General features: G+C 37.1%; 1 protein-coding gene across 1 annotated transcript; it reads left to right on the top strand.

Moving 5' to 3' along the window:
- The first annotated feature begins 2,307 nt into the window (after positions 1-2,307).
- On the top strand, positions 2,308-11,517 carry LOC131537082 (oocyte zinc finger protein XlCOF6-like). The gene is made up of 3 exons (XM_058770337.1): positions 2,308-2,759; positions 6,117-7,322; positions 9,180-11,517. The coding sequence occupies exons 1-3, from the start codon at positions 2,591-2,593 to the stop codon at positions 10,082-10,084; spliced, it is 2,280 nt and encodes a 759-aa protein (XP_058626320.1). The 5' UTR covers positions 2,308-2,590; the 3' UTR covers positions 10,085-11,517.
- The last annotated feature ends 2,427 nt before the right edge of the window (positions 11,518-13,944 follow it).

The raw sequence follows: 13,944 nt of genomic DNA, 5'->3' as shown, positions 1-13,944 counted from the left end.
AGCTTAAATCTCCTGTTTTCATCTTTTTCTTTTTGAATTTAACTTTTTGTTTGTTTGTTTCATCCCTCAGGCTTATAACAACAACAAATGAATTTTTTTTGATGCATTATGATTATATGAATATTATTCAAAGATATTTACCCTTGTAATTGAGCCTGATTTTCAGAAGATTCATGACATTATTTGATGATGCTTTTGAAGCTTCTGAAACTCAGATTTCATTGACTGATGGTGTATAAACAGAAACCAGCAGAACAAACATGACCAAAATCACATCCTCAATGTCTTTTGGTCTTTCTCTAGATGCTCTAGCTGGCTCTGGGCTCACTGAGGATGAAAAGACCACGGCAACATCTGGTCCAGATGATGGCAGATGGGTGCTGCTGTGGACTTCTCCATCCTCAGTGCTCACTCTAGTCTGTGGACATTTCAGATCCTGCAAAAATGCACAAATATAATACAAAACCAGTCATTTTAACAGTACAATATCATTTGATTTCTGTATTAGAAGTAACAAAATATTTTTTGTTTCAGGTTTTCCTTTTTTTCCACAAATGCCGCCGTCACCTGCTCCACCACAAAAGCTCTGCAGCAAATGAACAGAAATCAAGAATCAGAATAAAATTACAGTAATTAAAATAAACTACAACTTAACATTTTAAATATGTTTTATTCATTTCTGTAGTGTACTAATTCAAAGCCTTTGATGGCAGCATTCCTTCATCAGTCACTCTGCACCGGATAAACACACGTGTGTCTCATCTGTCCCTGTAACATCCACAAGATTCAGTCACCTCTGTGATTTATCTGATCAGTACTGCATTTACATGTTGATGTGTTAACAGTTTATCCAACACAAATGCTCCAATTTATCAACAATACTAATGGACAAATAAAACAGATAACTTGTGTTTAGTTACTTTATGTATATGTTTATTTACATTCCATTCATCTGATATAAACAGTGAATTCTACGATAATAGCACACATACCTCACTCAGATCATGTCTGATTCATGTTGTGATGTGCTCATATGCAATTATTTTCGAACATTAAATAGACATTTATTAATTGTCTTTAAGATATGGTTCATGTAAATTCACTTTGCAGACATACGTGTGTTTTCTGGAGCTTCGCTATACATAATAAAACATGTCCAGCCGCGTCTTACACCCTCAACAAGTTAAGAGTTTACTCTACAGTAGCTCAACAAACGCGATTTAAACACAAGGAACCGTGTTTTGGTTTGTAATATTCACATTTGTAAACACCCTCGTCGCTGTTCTCCTTCACATTCAAGGATGACGTAACCTCTCGCGTGGGCTTCTGGGATAGAAAAGTATCCCTCGATCGGCACCTCGGAGTCTGGGCGGGACGCAGTAGGCCATCCGGGGATCTCTCGCCTACTCTTTTATGAATACTGTGGTTTCGGACATACTACTCTTCTTACGTACCCATTTCGCCTACTATATAGTAGGCAAGTAGGCATATTCTAACGATACTTAAGTATACGTACGCCCGAATCTCACGAGAAATAGTGCTCCATCCAGGTAAATCTTGCCTACTCTTTTGTGGATATTGAGATTTCATGCATACTTTTCTTTCACCTACTGCAATTTGCCTACTAAATAGTATGGAAGCATGCGGTTTCGAATGCAGCCGGTGTTCTAAATAAAAGTCAGAAAAGTTTAATATCTTTGTGTATTGCCTGCATTATTCTTGTGGACCCATTTACAAGAGATTGGAGAATCCTGTGATGGTTTACACAAATTTTAAGACGGTGTCTTTTTTTCCTTTTTTATTTTTTTCCCAGTAGGGTGATATAAACAGCAAGGAAACGATCTGCCTGGATGTCTAATCATTATTATAAAAACATATCTTGTTATTGTTTAATTTATTTATTTATTATTTTTTTAAAGTCTGAGCACATCAACAATCAAGATTAAATAGGATTCACTCTACCCATTAATATCATTTTGGATTTTATATTTCTTCAGCACCAAATAAAAAAATTACTTTAACACAATAAATTTCATTGATTTTCATTTCCATATTTACACACTGCATGTGATTTTCAATGAAATATTTGATTAATAAATTCGCTCGTTTTTCTCCTCTAATAAAAGACTGCTGATCAATTGATGCTCATCAAATACCATGTGAGTATAAAATTTTAAGTCCTTAAATTTATTTCTGCAGATCGGCTTTTTTAATGAAAAAACAAAACAAAAAACAGCGCACCGTACAGACGCACTAAGTAACGTTAATTTTCACCATATTATTTTCCTTCATCGACTCCAGTCCAGCGGGTGGCGCTAAGACACTTACGTTTGTTTGCTAAACACCATTAAACCTCGGAGGAAGAAGTTTAGTTTCACTGCACTCTCTGTTTTTTTTTTTTTTTTTTTGGTGGTGCTGTTTTAATTCAATCTGTTAGAAGTATTGTTTCTGTAAATAGAGAAAATACCGCTTTTTAAATCTGTTCAGTAAATACCTGTAATATTCTCATTTTCACACTCGTGACTAAGTTTTGAAGCAAGCAGGAATATCTGGAGGAGTATCATCTGAACTGAGATCTGCTGCTGTGAAGATGGTGTTTGTTAAAGAGGAGAGTGAGGAGGACACGAGTGAACCAGAAACCTGGAGAATAAAACACGAGGAACCAGAAACATGGAGAATAAAACACGAGGAACCAGAAACCTGGAAAATAAAACACGAGGAACCAGAAACTTGGAGAATAAAACACGAGGAACAAGGAGGTTGGTGTTTTTTCTTCATACATCTTTAATGACTGCTTGACTATAAAAGATGGAATGAACAAAGAAAAGCTTAAAATTGAATGGAACTGAGAAGCAAATCCAAAGAAAACCATAGCAGTGGAACAATACTGCAATCAAAAAACAAAACAAACACAAAATGTTACTGAAGAAGAGAACTTCTTTTAAAGCAAGCAAAGTAAACTGCACACATCAGATGTCAGGAATGCCTAAAAATCTATTTGTAATTAATTCTTCCACTCAGCTGTTATTATCAGTTTTGCAACATGCTAATTATTAATTTTGATGTTACATAAAGCAGCTATTTTAAAGATATGAGAGAGAGAGATATGGTCAGAATTATATTTGTACACTAAGAAAATATGATCAAAGAAGGTTGTGAAAATAAGCCTGTATTTTTACCTTTTGATCTTTCAAAAAAATAAAAAAAATAAAGTAAATACAATTTATATAAAAGTATAAACCTGTATAACTTTTTTTTTTTGGTTTCACTTTTTAAAGCTTTTTTACTTCAACAATAATCTGCCATGGGTCTTCTTTGAAATGAGACCAAACTTAAGTCTGTGCTCCCAAGTTTCCAATTTTTATGACTGTTTTTTTGACATGGACATATTTGTCCACTATGAACGTAGTGTAACTTTGTTTTTTTTTTATGCACAAGGGTTAAATATTATGTCCTCATTTACAGTATACCATGAAAAAAACAGTTTGTGAATAGTCACTTAACGTTTACAGCAGAAAACGCGCCTATTGCGTCACTGCACAGCTGCCATTAATAGCTCCGGTTCCTATAGAAACAGGCAGCGTTCGCAAAGTTGCGCTCATGATTGCGCATTGGCTCCTGTAGCCTAAATAAACGGCGTTACTAACAGCATTATTTTTTTCAGTAACGAGTAATCAAACGAATTACTGTTTCCCCCGTTACAGCGCCGTTACTGACATAAAAATGTGGCGCTACTATAATTTATTATTTTATTTTTAGTTTTTTCACTCTTTTTTTTTTATAGAAACACTAAGTGACAAACAATATCTTAAGCACCACCACCAATCCTAAGTTTAGTCAACATGACGAAATGCAATAATACATAGTTATTCTAATTACTAAAGTTCTATAATCATATAATGCTAAATTATCATAATATCATATTATAATGCATGACTGACTGATGCTAAGTCATCAAGGTTCAGGTTGCAGCAACAAAACTCAAGAACTCAAGAGTTTTAGAACTTCAAACCAAATTTTCAGATCTTGAGAATTAAATTGAAGAATTTGAGTTGTTGAATGACGTGGAAACGTGTCAAAGAAAAAAAAATGTGTATAAAAGACATATAACAATTATTTTAAGTGATGGAGTTTATGACGTCTGTCCAGGTTCAGATACTGGGCCATCAGACTGGATTGAAGCTCGAAACGATCTTGGGAGATACTGCAGGGAGAAAAGAAGACAGTGTTGTTTTAATGCGTGGTGAGATTTAGAATAAAAGCAGAGGTGTAAAAAGTATTTAAAAATGTTACTCAAGTGAAAGTAAAAGTACTGAGTGAAAATTGTACTCAATTAAAAGTAAAAGTATCTTTCCAGAAACATACTCGAGTAAAAGTAAAAAAGTACCACTCTCACAAATTTGAAAATCAGCTTCTGCTTAAGTTAAATCAGAGGTTTTACAACTTTGAGTAGCATGTTACATAATGGCATTAGGCGTGTCTTGTAGTTTGATAGGTAAATGCAATTTAAATACAAACCGTTCTAAAGCAGGATAAAACATTGTATGTGGTTTATTCACTTCGTGTTGCGAGAGATAAAAGCTTAAACAAGAATATATAGTTTTCATTCTTGCAGTTACATTTACTTTTTTAATACTCAAGTACAATTTTAATGTAGTCAAGCCTAGCTCTTTTGGGGCTGAAAAGCAATCCTTCAGTGCTGAAGAGCCTCTCACAGGCAGCTGATGCAGGAAGAGGTGTATTAATCTTGATAGAGAGGCAGAAAATAGCAGGGAACGTGAGCAGAGACCTCCTGGTGTCTGAAACACAGGCCAGATATCCATCCAGCTGTTTGCTGGCTTCATGGGTTGTCAGCTTCAAAGCAGCAACAAAAATCTTCATCATCAGATGAACTGTTGGGCAATTCCTTGTTGTGGTCCAAAGGCTCCAAGTGCAGTCTGATGTAGTCCAGGCCTGCAAGCAAAGTGAGGACACAGAAAAAGGTTTGGTTGAGGGGGTACTGGGAACAAATTTTATGGGTTTTGTCATTAACTACATTTACATGCAGTCATCTACATCTAAATGTCTAAAACCATGTAAATCCCTTATTTTAGCATAAATTCTAACAGCATGTCCAAGCCACATAAGATATGAGTTTTATTTCAAGAAACACAGGGACAACTACAACCTGCTGCATGAATACCATACATCAATATTCATATTGAGATTACAGCCCAAGAACGGCTCATAATGTTCATAAAAGGTGCACTTGTAATAGCAATAACCATTTTCAGATAAGGCTTTTAGATGGACGTACGCAAAAAAAAAAAAAAAAAGGTTGTTCGCTCATATTGGTATGGCTCAAAAGTTGCCCAGATTAGAATTTTTCTTCAAGTTTGTTGCTTGCATTAATTTACCTCATTTTATGATGGTTTCATCATTTGTCCAAGATGTCCGAAATTTAGGGAGAAGGATAGCAGCTGCGATGACCTCAGGATCTTCAAACATATGCTCGAGAATAGTGTAGTTGATCCGACGCAATTAATAGTTCTCCTTATAGAAACATGGGATTTATCTATAATGTTTTGAAAATGATATTTTGAAGATTAATGTACCTCAGGGTTCACTTTTATGTACTTTCACATTTCATTTTTTTTTTTTTTTTAAATCAAGCGTAGCGTTTGTTCTGGCAGGTCACGTTAGTCAAGCTCGCATCAGCTGACTCTCAGCTGATCCCCATCTACCTATAGGAATACGACACCTATCTAAGCATCCATATATAAGGTCGTCAGTATTATCAGCAGTTTTCGCATTGCTCTATAGCTAATTACCTTCTTCCATCCCCAACTCCTCCTCTGTCAGTCAGGATCCAGCCTTCTGATTCTCTTTTGAATCAGACACATTCAAAAATGTGTACATAAAATTACTGAACTTTAACAAATCTGCAATACTTTTTTGTTGGTTCTGTTCTGTTTACCCTGGGGGGTTATCGCTGCCTAGGCTGCATGGATGCACAGGGAGTTCTTGCCCAGAACAGAACCATACTGCCAATCCAAACTATATGCTAATTGTCAATCATCTTTGATGATAGTGGTCCTGACAGAACTGACAAATAACTGTTTTTGCTTTTATTTTAGAGTTTATTGAAGAAAGTGAGGGGAACGAAGAATTGAGAGAAGATGAGGAGAAACATCATGTCAAAATGGGAGAAAAACCTTCGAGTTGCTCTCAAACCAAACAGAAAGATTTAAAGAAAAGAGGAGCCAAGAAATCTTTCACTTGTAATCAGTGTGGGAACAGTTTCACACGATTGTTAAGCCTTAAGGTACACATGGACATCCACACTGGAGAGAAACATTACAAGTGTTCAGACTGTGACAAGAGATTCACTCGGTCAGGAGACCTGAAGAGACACAAGGTAGTCCACACTGGAGAGAAACCGCACATGTGTGATCAGTGTGGGAAGAGTTTTGCACTAAAAGAAAGCCTTAAGTTACACATGAACATCCACACTGGAGAGAAACCTTTTAAGTGTTCACGCTGTGACAAGAGATTCCGTCAGCCAACACATCTGAAAATACACGAGAGGATTCACACTGGAGAGAAACCGTACACATGTGATCAGTGTGGGAAGAATTTTGCACGAAGAGGAATCCTTAAGACACATATGAAAGTTCATACAGGAGAGAAACTGTACACATGTAATCAATGTGGAAAGAGTTTGACAAGCAAATATAGTCTTGATGTTCATATGAGAGTTCATACTGGAGAGAAACTGTACACATGTAATCAATGTGGAAAGAGTTTGACAAGCAAATATAGTCTTGATGTTCACATGAGAGTTCATACTGGAGAGAAACCGTTCACTTGTGATCGGTGCGGGAAGAGTTTCGCACAATCAGCACACCTTAAGAAACACATGAACATCCACACTGGAGAGAAACTGTACTCATGTGATCAATGTGATAAAACATTTTTTAGAGCTTCAGTCCTGAAGAAACACCCGACAGTTCATACAAAGCAGAAGCCGTATTCATGTTATTTGTGTGGGAAGAGTTTTTCAATTTTGAGAGAACATCAGAAAATACATACTGGTGTGAAAGAGTGCATGTGCATTGAGTGTGAAAAGACTTTTACTTCAGCAAAGTGTTTACAACATGAGAGGATCCACACTGGAGAGAAACCTTATAAGTGTTCACACTGTGACAAGAGATTCAATCATTCAGGAGACCTGAAAACACACAAGAGGATCCACACTGGAGAGAAACCTTATCACTGCACTGCATGTGGGAAGCATTTCAATCGTTCATCTGCTCTACACAGACATACAAAAAACAATCACAGTAAGTACTCAAGATTCATCTGAGATTCTGATCAAATCAAAGATGGAGTTTCTCCCCAAATTACAATGTTAAAACATTTTATTATTGTGCTTTCTTATTTTTTCTTCACTGTTGTTTTTAAAATTACAAATTCTTCCTCTTAAGATGTATTTAGAAAATGCAGATGCAAGATATACTGTCATGTAGCTTTGCAACTGATCCTTATTTGTTTCAATTGTAAGAAGGCATGGTTACCAGAACCCAGTATATAATGGTCCCTTTTTTAGTGAAGAAAAGAATACCATTGAATGTAGGAAAGATTGGGGGGCTTAACAGTTCACCGATAGTTAAAAAAACAGGAAAATCATTGGGGGGTGGGGGGTCTGTGCAGGGGCTAAGCAAGTTTCTGATGGGGCTATAGCCCCGTCAAGCCCTGCCCTAGCGCCGCTACTGACAAAAACAGTAGTAATATACAAAATGACCTGAAGATATGTGTGTTCATTCAAAGAAAGGTTTTTCTATGAATTAATTAGAGAGGAATCCATTTTTATGGCATAATGTCTCTTTCCTAAGGGGAAATGAAGTGAGTGTTACTCTGCCCGCATTCCTTTGAGCAATGAAACTAGTGTTATCAGATCGGTTGCCATGAAAACGGGGGGCCTGGAGTCATCCACAGACATACTGGCACCCAGTATGTGTATTGGGTGAGGGGTCTGTGATTATTTGTTAGTCTGATAACTAATTGATTTGTTAAATCAATTGAAAAACTTTGTGTCTGATTGGTCCAAATGTTACAATTGTAACTGCAGGGCTTATTTTTCTGCCGGTGCGACTAGCATGTTGCACAACTCATAAGACCTGCCTTTTCTGTTGTAAATGAGAAACTTCAAACGGCAAACAAAACAAAAACTCATTTGTGCTGTGCACCACGGACCGTTTAGCAGCTTAGACCAATAATTGAGTGCAACGCAAGCAAACTGGTCTAATCTCAGAACAGGTTTACTCGGGAACCAGTGTTGATCTTGTGACACGGTTACTGCACAGTACTGCGAGATCCAGTGAGAAGAGTTTGAACTCGATGCAGAATGAATAAGGTTGCTGCGATATCTAGTGAGAAGCATTCAAATTATGCACAGATTTCTGTTATGAACAGATCAAACAGCGCTGATGAAGAAACCCAGAAGCAGTAACGCTAATTATTACCATGGTGTTGTGGCAGAAATTGTCCAATGTTATTACATCGTTAGGGTTTGTACAACCTTTTGAGAGAGACATTTAAGCAATTTTTTACAACTTTTTAAGTATTCCACATTAAAATGATATTTTTAATGGGACCAAACACAATGTATATCAAAATATAGTTTTGTGGTAAACAAACAATTGTGCAAAATAAAATTAAAAATAAAATTACCACTATAACCAGTAGATGGCAGCAGAGGAGCACTTAGTGGCTTATTAGTCATTAATTTATACGTTTTGCTTTATATATTGAAATTCTAAAATCACCCAGAAATCAGGTTTTGCCAAAGTGTTGCACTTTTTTTGTGTATGTAGTAAAAAAATACAAAAAATCACAAAACACCAAACTTTTCTTCACTTTGCGACTGAATCGTTCATCAATTATAATCACTGAAGTTGCTGGTCAGTTCTGTATAATTCTATAGAAGAATAAAGGTACATTTAGTAAGAGTAGAATATATCGATTTTTCTATATGAAAATTTGATTTTGCACATTACTGATATTAATAAAAGTAAATTTTGTATGCTTCCCAACTCAAGTTCAGTGCTTTACTGTCAAATGTGTATTACCAAGAAAGAAACATGTTATATTAGTTGTAACTGCACTTATTAATGCAAAACATTTTACTTTTATTTCAGAGTTGATCGAAGAAAATGAGGAGAATAAAGAAACCGATGAAGTTGAGGAGAAAAATCATGTCAAAACTGGAGAAAAACTTTTGAGTTGTTCTCAAACCAAACAGAAAGATTTAAAGAAAAGAAGAGCGAAGAAATCTTTCACCTGCACTCAGTGTGGAAAGAGTTTCACACACAAAACAAGTCTTGATGTTCACATGAGAGTTCATTCAGGAGAGAAACCGTTCACTTGTGATCAGTGGGGGAAGAGTTTCACACAGTCAGCAAACCTTAAGGATCACATGAACATCCACACTGGAGAGAAGCAGCATGCATGCGATCAATGTGGTAAAATATTTTTATGGGCTTCAGTTCTGAAGAAACACTTGAAAGTTCATGCAAAGGAGAAGCCACATTCATGTCATTTGTGTGGTAACAGTTTTTTACGTCTACAAAATTTGAAAGAACATCAGAAAATACACACTGCTGTGGGAGAGTACATGTGCTTTGAGTGTGGGAGGACTTTTACTTCAGCAAAGTATTTAAATCTGCATGAGAGGATTCACACTGGAGAAAAACCTTATAAGTGTTCACACTGTGAGAAGAGATTCAGTCAATCATCAAGTCTGAAAGCACATGAGAGAATCCACACTGGAGAAAAACCTTATAAGTGTTCACACTGTGAGAAGAGATTCAGTCAATCATCAAGTCTGAAAGCACATGAGAGAATCCACACTGGAGAAAAACCTTATAAGTGTCCACACTGCAACAAGAGATTCAGTGTTTCAAGAGGCCTAAAAAGACATGAGATGATTCACACTGGAGTGAAACCTTATAAGTGTTCACACTGTGACAAAAGATTCAGTCAGTTAGTACATCTGAAAAAACACAATAGGATCCACACTGGAGTGAAACCTTATAAGTGTTAACATTGTGACAAGATTCAGTCAGTCAGTACATCTGAAAGCACATGAGAGGATCCACACTGGAGAGAAACCTTATAAGTGTTCACACTGTGACGAGAGATTCAGTCATTCATCAAATCTGAAAACATAGGAGATGATCCACACTGGAGAGAAACCTTATCACTGTGGGAAGCATTTCATTCAGTCATCTGCTCTACACAGTCATACAAAAAACAATCACAGTAAGGCCCTGTACAAACAGAGATGCGTTTAGCTGTATACATAAAAAATTTGTATCGTATTGGCGTTTCGTCCAGATGGATCCGGTGTTTTGGGAGCCTGAAAATGCAATTTCCCAGAGTCCCAGAGTGGATAAATCTGAAAACAACACCTTTGTGTTTTGTTTACAGCCGAAACGATGATTTCATCACCCAATTTCTTGACCCTAGTCAGACGCCGCAACGTCACATAACGGCAACAACAAAGGCGGAGTACATGCTTGTGTTCGTGCTGCAGAAGCCCATTAGCTTTGCTAACTTTACTAGCTTGTCTTGTTGTTGTGTTGGGTTTGTATACAGCGCGCTAGGCTCCAAGTCGTCTTCTCTGTTTTTAGTGTATCTCTGTGGCAGAATTACAGCGCCACATACTGGTCTGGCATGAATAATACATCGTTTTTAGTCCGTTTCAGTGGTTTTGCGTGTATGCAGATATTTTTCAGATGATGCCATGTTTACAGAAGAACGAGAAAATTAAAGATTGGATAGGAAAAGCTCTGGCTTCGTGTGAATGAGCCCTAAGTAGATCATCTTCAGATCCAGCATTTTCAGATCTGATGCTGTCTCAAATGCAACGGAATGATGCATCAAGCAGTAAAATATAATCTAGATCAATCTGTCCTAACCAGCCATAACAAGTGACATGACAAAGAAACATCATCTAAAGTTTTCACAGTGACTAAAGTTAATCTTCATCTTCTAAACCAGCAGATTCAATTGTGAGATTCAGATCAACTAATAGATGGAGTTCCTCCCCAAAGAATGATGTCTGAGTTTTATTCTTTTATGCTATTTTGCTTCATGATTATATCATTGTGTTTTCTGTTCAGTTATTTTGAGTTTCATATTATGTTCACTTGTTTTAAAATGCATATGTATCACTTGTAGTTTACATGTAGACACTTTTTACAAACATCTTGTTCGGGACACTTTTTTGGAAATACACTTTACAATTTATTATTCCTACATAAATATTGTTAAGCTAACTGTATCCTGCCAACTGTTTCTACATGTGATAATATCAAGACATTCGTCACTGATGTGTTTATTGTTTATCTTGCAATCCAGAAGCGAGGTCTCTTTTGTACTTTAAGGCTGTGCAATTAAACTAATTTTATTTTCGATTGAGTTTGACTTCCGATGATTATGAAAAACAAGTTGTTTGAATTAAAGCGATATATTAGAGACAATCTGATGTGTCTTCAGGACTTTATGGCCGCTGTGTGTGTGTCTGTTAAATCCATGTGACCGTAGTAATCCATTATAATGAGTTTACACAACTAGATTAAAAAGTTTGTCAAGACAAACTAAGTTGGCTTGAGAAAGCTGGACAAGAAAGTTTGAAAAGTTTTAAGTTTAAGTTATTGTGTAATACCGTTACATTTAAAGGGTTCGTTGTGGATTAAGGAGAACTAAATAATATATATAGGCCTAGTGTTTATAATGTTTATAAATGTTTCGTTATATTTACTGGTATTTAATATACATATAAATGAATGCCATTGTTTGCAATTATACTGTTAAAGGGTGTTTTTGGAGTAAGATCAGTTTCTCTTTCATGAGATTACTTCTTTTTGTCCGGGTTACATTTCTCCGTGTCGTAAACTCTAGGGGCGAGGCTTCTAAACCGGGGTGTTTTTAGGGGTGTGATATTCAAATAACGATTGTTTTCTTCCGCCACATTTACCAAAGTGTGATCTTTCGTACGATGGGATTGGCGGCATACGAATGTTTCATAAATCACACGTGAACCTTGTTGTAAACTGATTTGTGCAATCGTTTCTACGTTAGATTGATAAAGCAAGGTCAGTGGTAAAGCTGTTTTGTAAGTCATCCATTGCAACACAGAGGATGCTGGACATGTGTGGCCTTACTGTTGTAAATGACTGCCCCACACGCTGGTCAAGCACATTCAACATGGTTGCACGACTTCTCAAAGTGAAAGACTCAGTCTCCCAAATTGCAAACAGCATGGGATGGGACAGCTTGCTTCAAAGTGAGTGGCAAGAGCTTACATCTTTGCATGAGCTACTGCTGCCTTTTGCAGAACATACCAAAACCCTTCAGAATGACACTATGTCCATGTCCCTGGTGGTCCCAGCCCTCTATGATCTACTCAGCCACCTTGCTGACTTTGAAAAGAACACTACCTACAGAGACCTTTCCACTCTTGCACAGAAAATGAAAACCTGTGTGACCCAGCGTCACTCTGACATTTCTGATAAGGCAGAAAGAGGACTGCTCTTTCCCAACGCGAGTTACTTTTCCATACATGCAGTGACAGACTGATTCTGATGTTCTAACAATCTAAGACATAATTCAATATTTTTATATGACACTTCAAATTTATATTAGGATTTAGATCATGATCTTCATATGCTATAGATGTCATCATATACTTTTGTCGTTTATGTGCTAAAATATATTAAAACATGAACGTGAATTGTTAATACTCATGATCTGTACATTGCCTGCAGTTAGATATTCTATGATATTTTCACTCAGATCACAGACGAGATCCAAGAAACACAGGTGCCCATCATGCTGCTGGGAGATCCAGCCTACCCACTAAGGCCATGGCTCATGAAGGTTTACTCTGATACGGGAAACCGGGAAACTGAAGACACAGCACTACTTCAACCAGAGGCTAAGCAGGGCTAGAATGACCGTGGAATGTGCATTTGGTCACTTGAAGGGTGGATGGAGATGTCTAGCCAAACGTCTTGATGTTGACATTGTTATAGTTGCCCGTTGCACACTGCATAACATTTGTGAGCAGCACAATGAAGCATTTGGTGAGGACCTCCCTTCAGCTGGCCCTCCTGAAGCAACAGGTGAGGATGGTGACCCAGTGGGTGCTGACACTGAACCATGGAAAGTTCAGGAGGCACTGACCCAGCATTTTGCTGCACAGCACTGAACATGGAAATATGCCGACATAAGAATGTATGAATACCTTGCAATTATTTGTTATTGTTTTTTATACTTTTACACTGTTGTGGTGGTGTTCAATACCACTCAAATGACCAAGTTAATGTGTGTAAATAAAAGTAAGACCACATTTATTGCTGAACATGTATTTATTTCAACTGTATTCAGATCTTGGTCAAATGTTGAAAAATGAAAGTGACAACTACATTCAAGTCACAAGTGATCAAAACAAAGCTAAACTCTAATTAACCTGAGATAGCTCAAAGGAACATTGGCTACACATAACAATGATAAAACAAAAGGCCATTCTGAACATTCAATTCCCTGAGTACTGATAAATGTAAAATGGGATGCAGGTTTTTGCCCATCCATTTTCAAAAGTATGAACAGCTGAGAAAACAAACCGCATGCAGTACTTAGCCTTTAACTGCTAGATTAGTCTTTTGAAATACTATCAGTTGTGGGTGTGGGGATTGATGTTGAAGACTTTTGGGGGCTGCCTGGCCTGGACTGAGCAGAAACGATGGGCTGAGAGCATGTGTGGCCCTGGTAAGAGGTCGAAGGTTGGGCATCATGGTGAGAGGAAGGGATGTGTGTCTGAGGGTATGAATAATGAGAAGACCCAGTAGAAGCATAACCTTCATACCAGGTATGAAAGTTGGTAGCTTCACTTTGGTG

This window comes from Onychostoma macrolepis, chromosome 03, assembly GCF_012432095.1.
Source record: "Onychostoma macrolepis isolate SWU-2019 chromosome 03, ASM1243209v1, whole genome shotgun sequence".
NCBI lineage: Eukaryota > Metazoa > Chordata > Actinopteri > Cypriniformes > Cyprinidae > Onychostoma > Onychostoma macrolepis.
The sequence above is the reverse complement of the archived record's forward strand: the minus strand, read 5'-3'. Positions and strand labels throughout refer to the sequence as shown.

Bases quoted from the DNA above. Each gene is read 5' to 3' on its own strand.
- LOC131537082 (XM_058770337.1), top strand. From the start codon at position 2,591: ATGGTGTTTGTTAAAGAGGAGAGTGAGGAGGACACGAGTGAACCAGAA. The intron at 2,760-6,116 runs GTTGGTGTTTTT...CTTTTATTTTAG, and splicing joins AAAACACGAGGAACAAGGAG to AGTTTATTGAAGAAAGTGAG. The intron at 7,323-9,179 runs GTAAGTACTCAA...CTTTTATTTCAG, and splicing joins ACATACAAAAAACAATCACA to AGTTGATCGAAGAAAATGAG.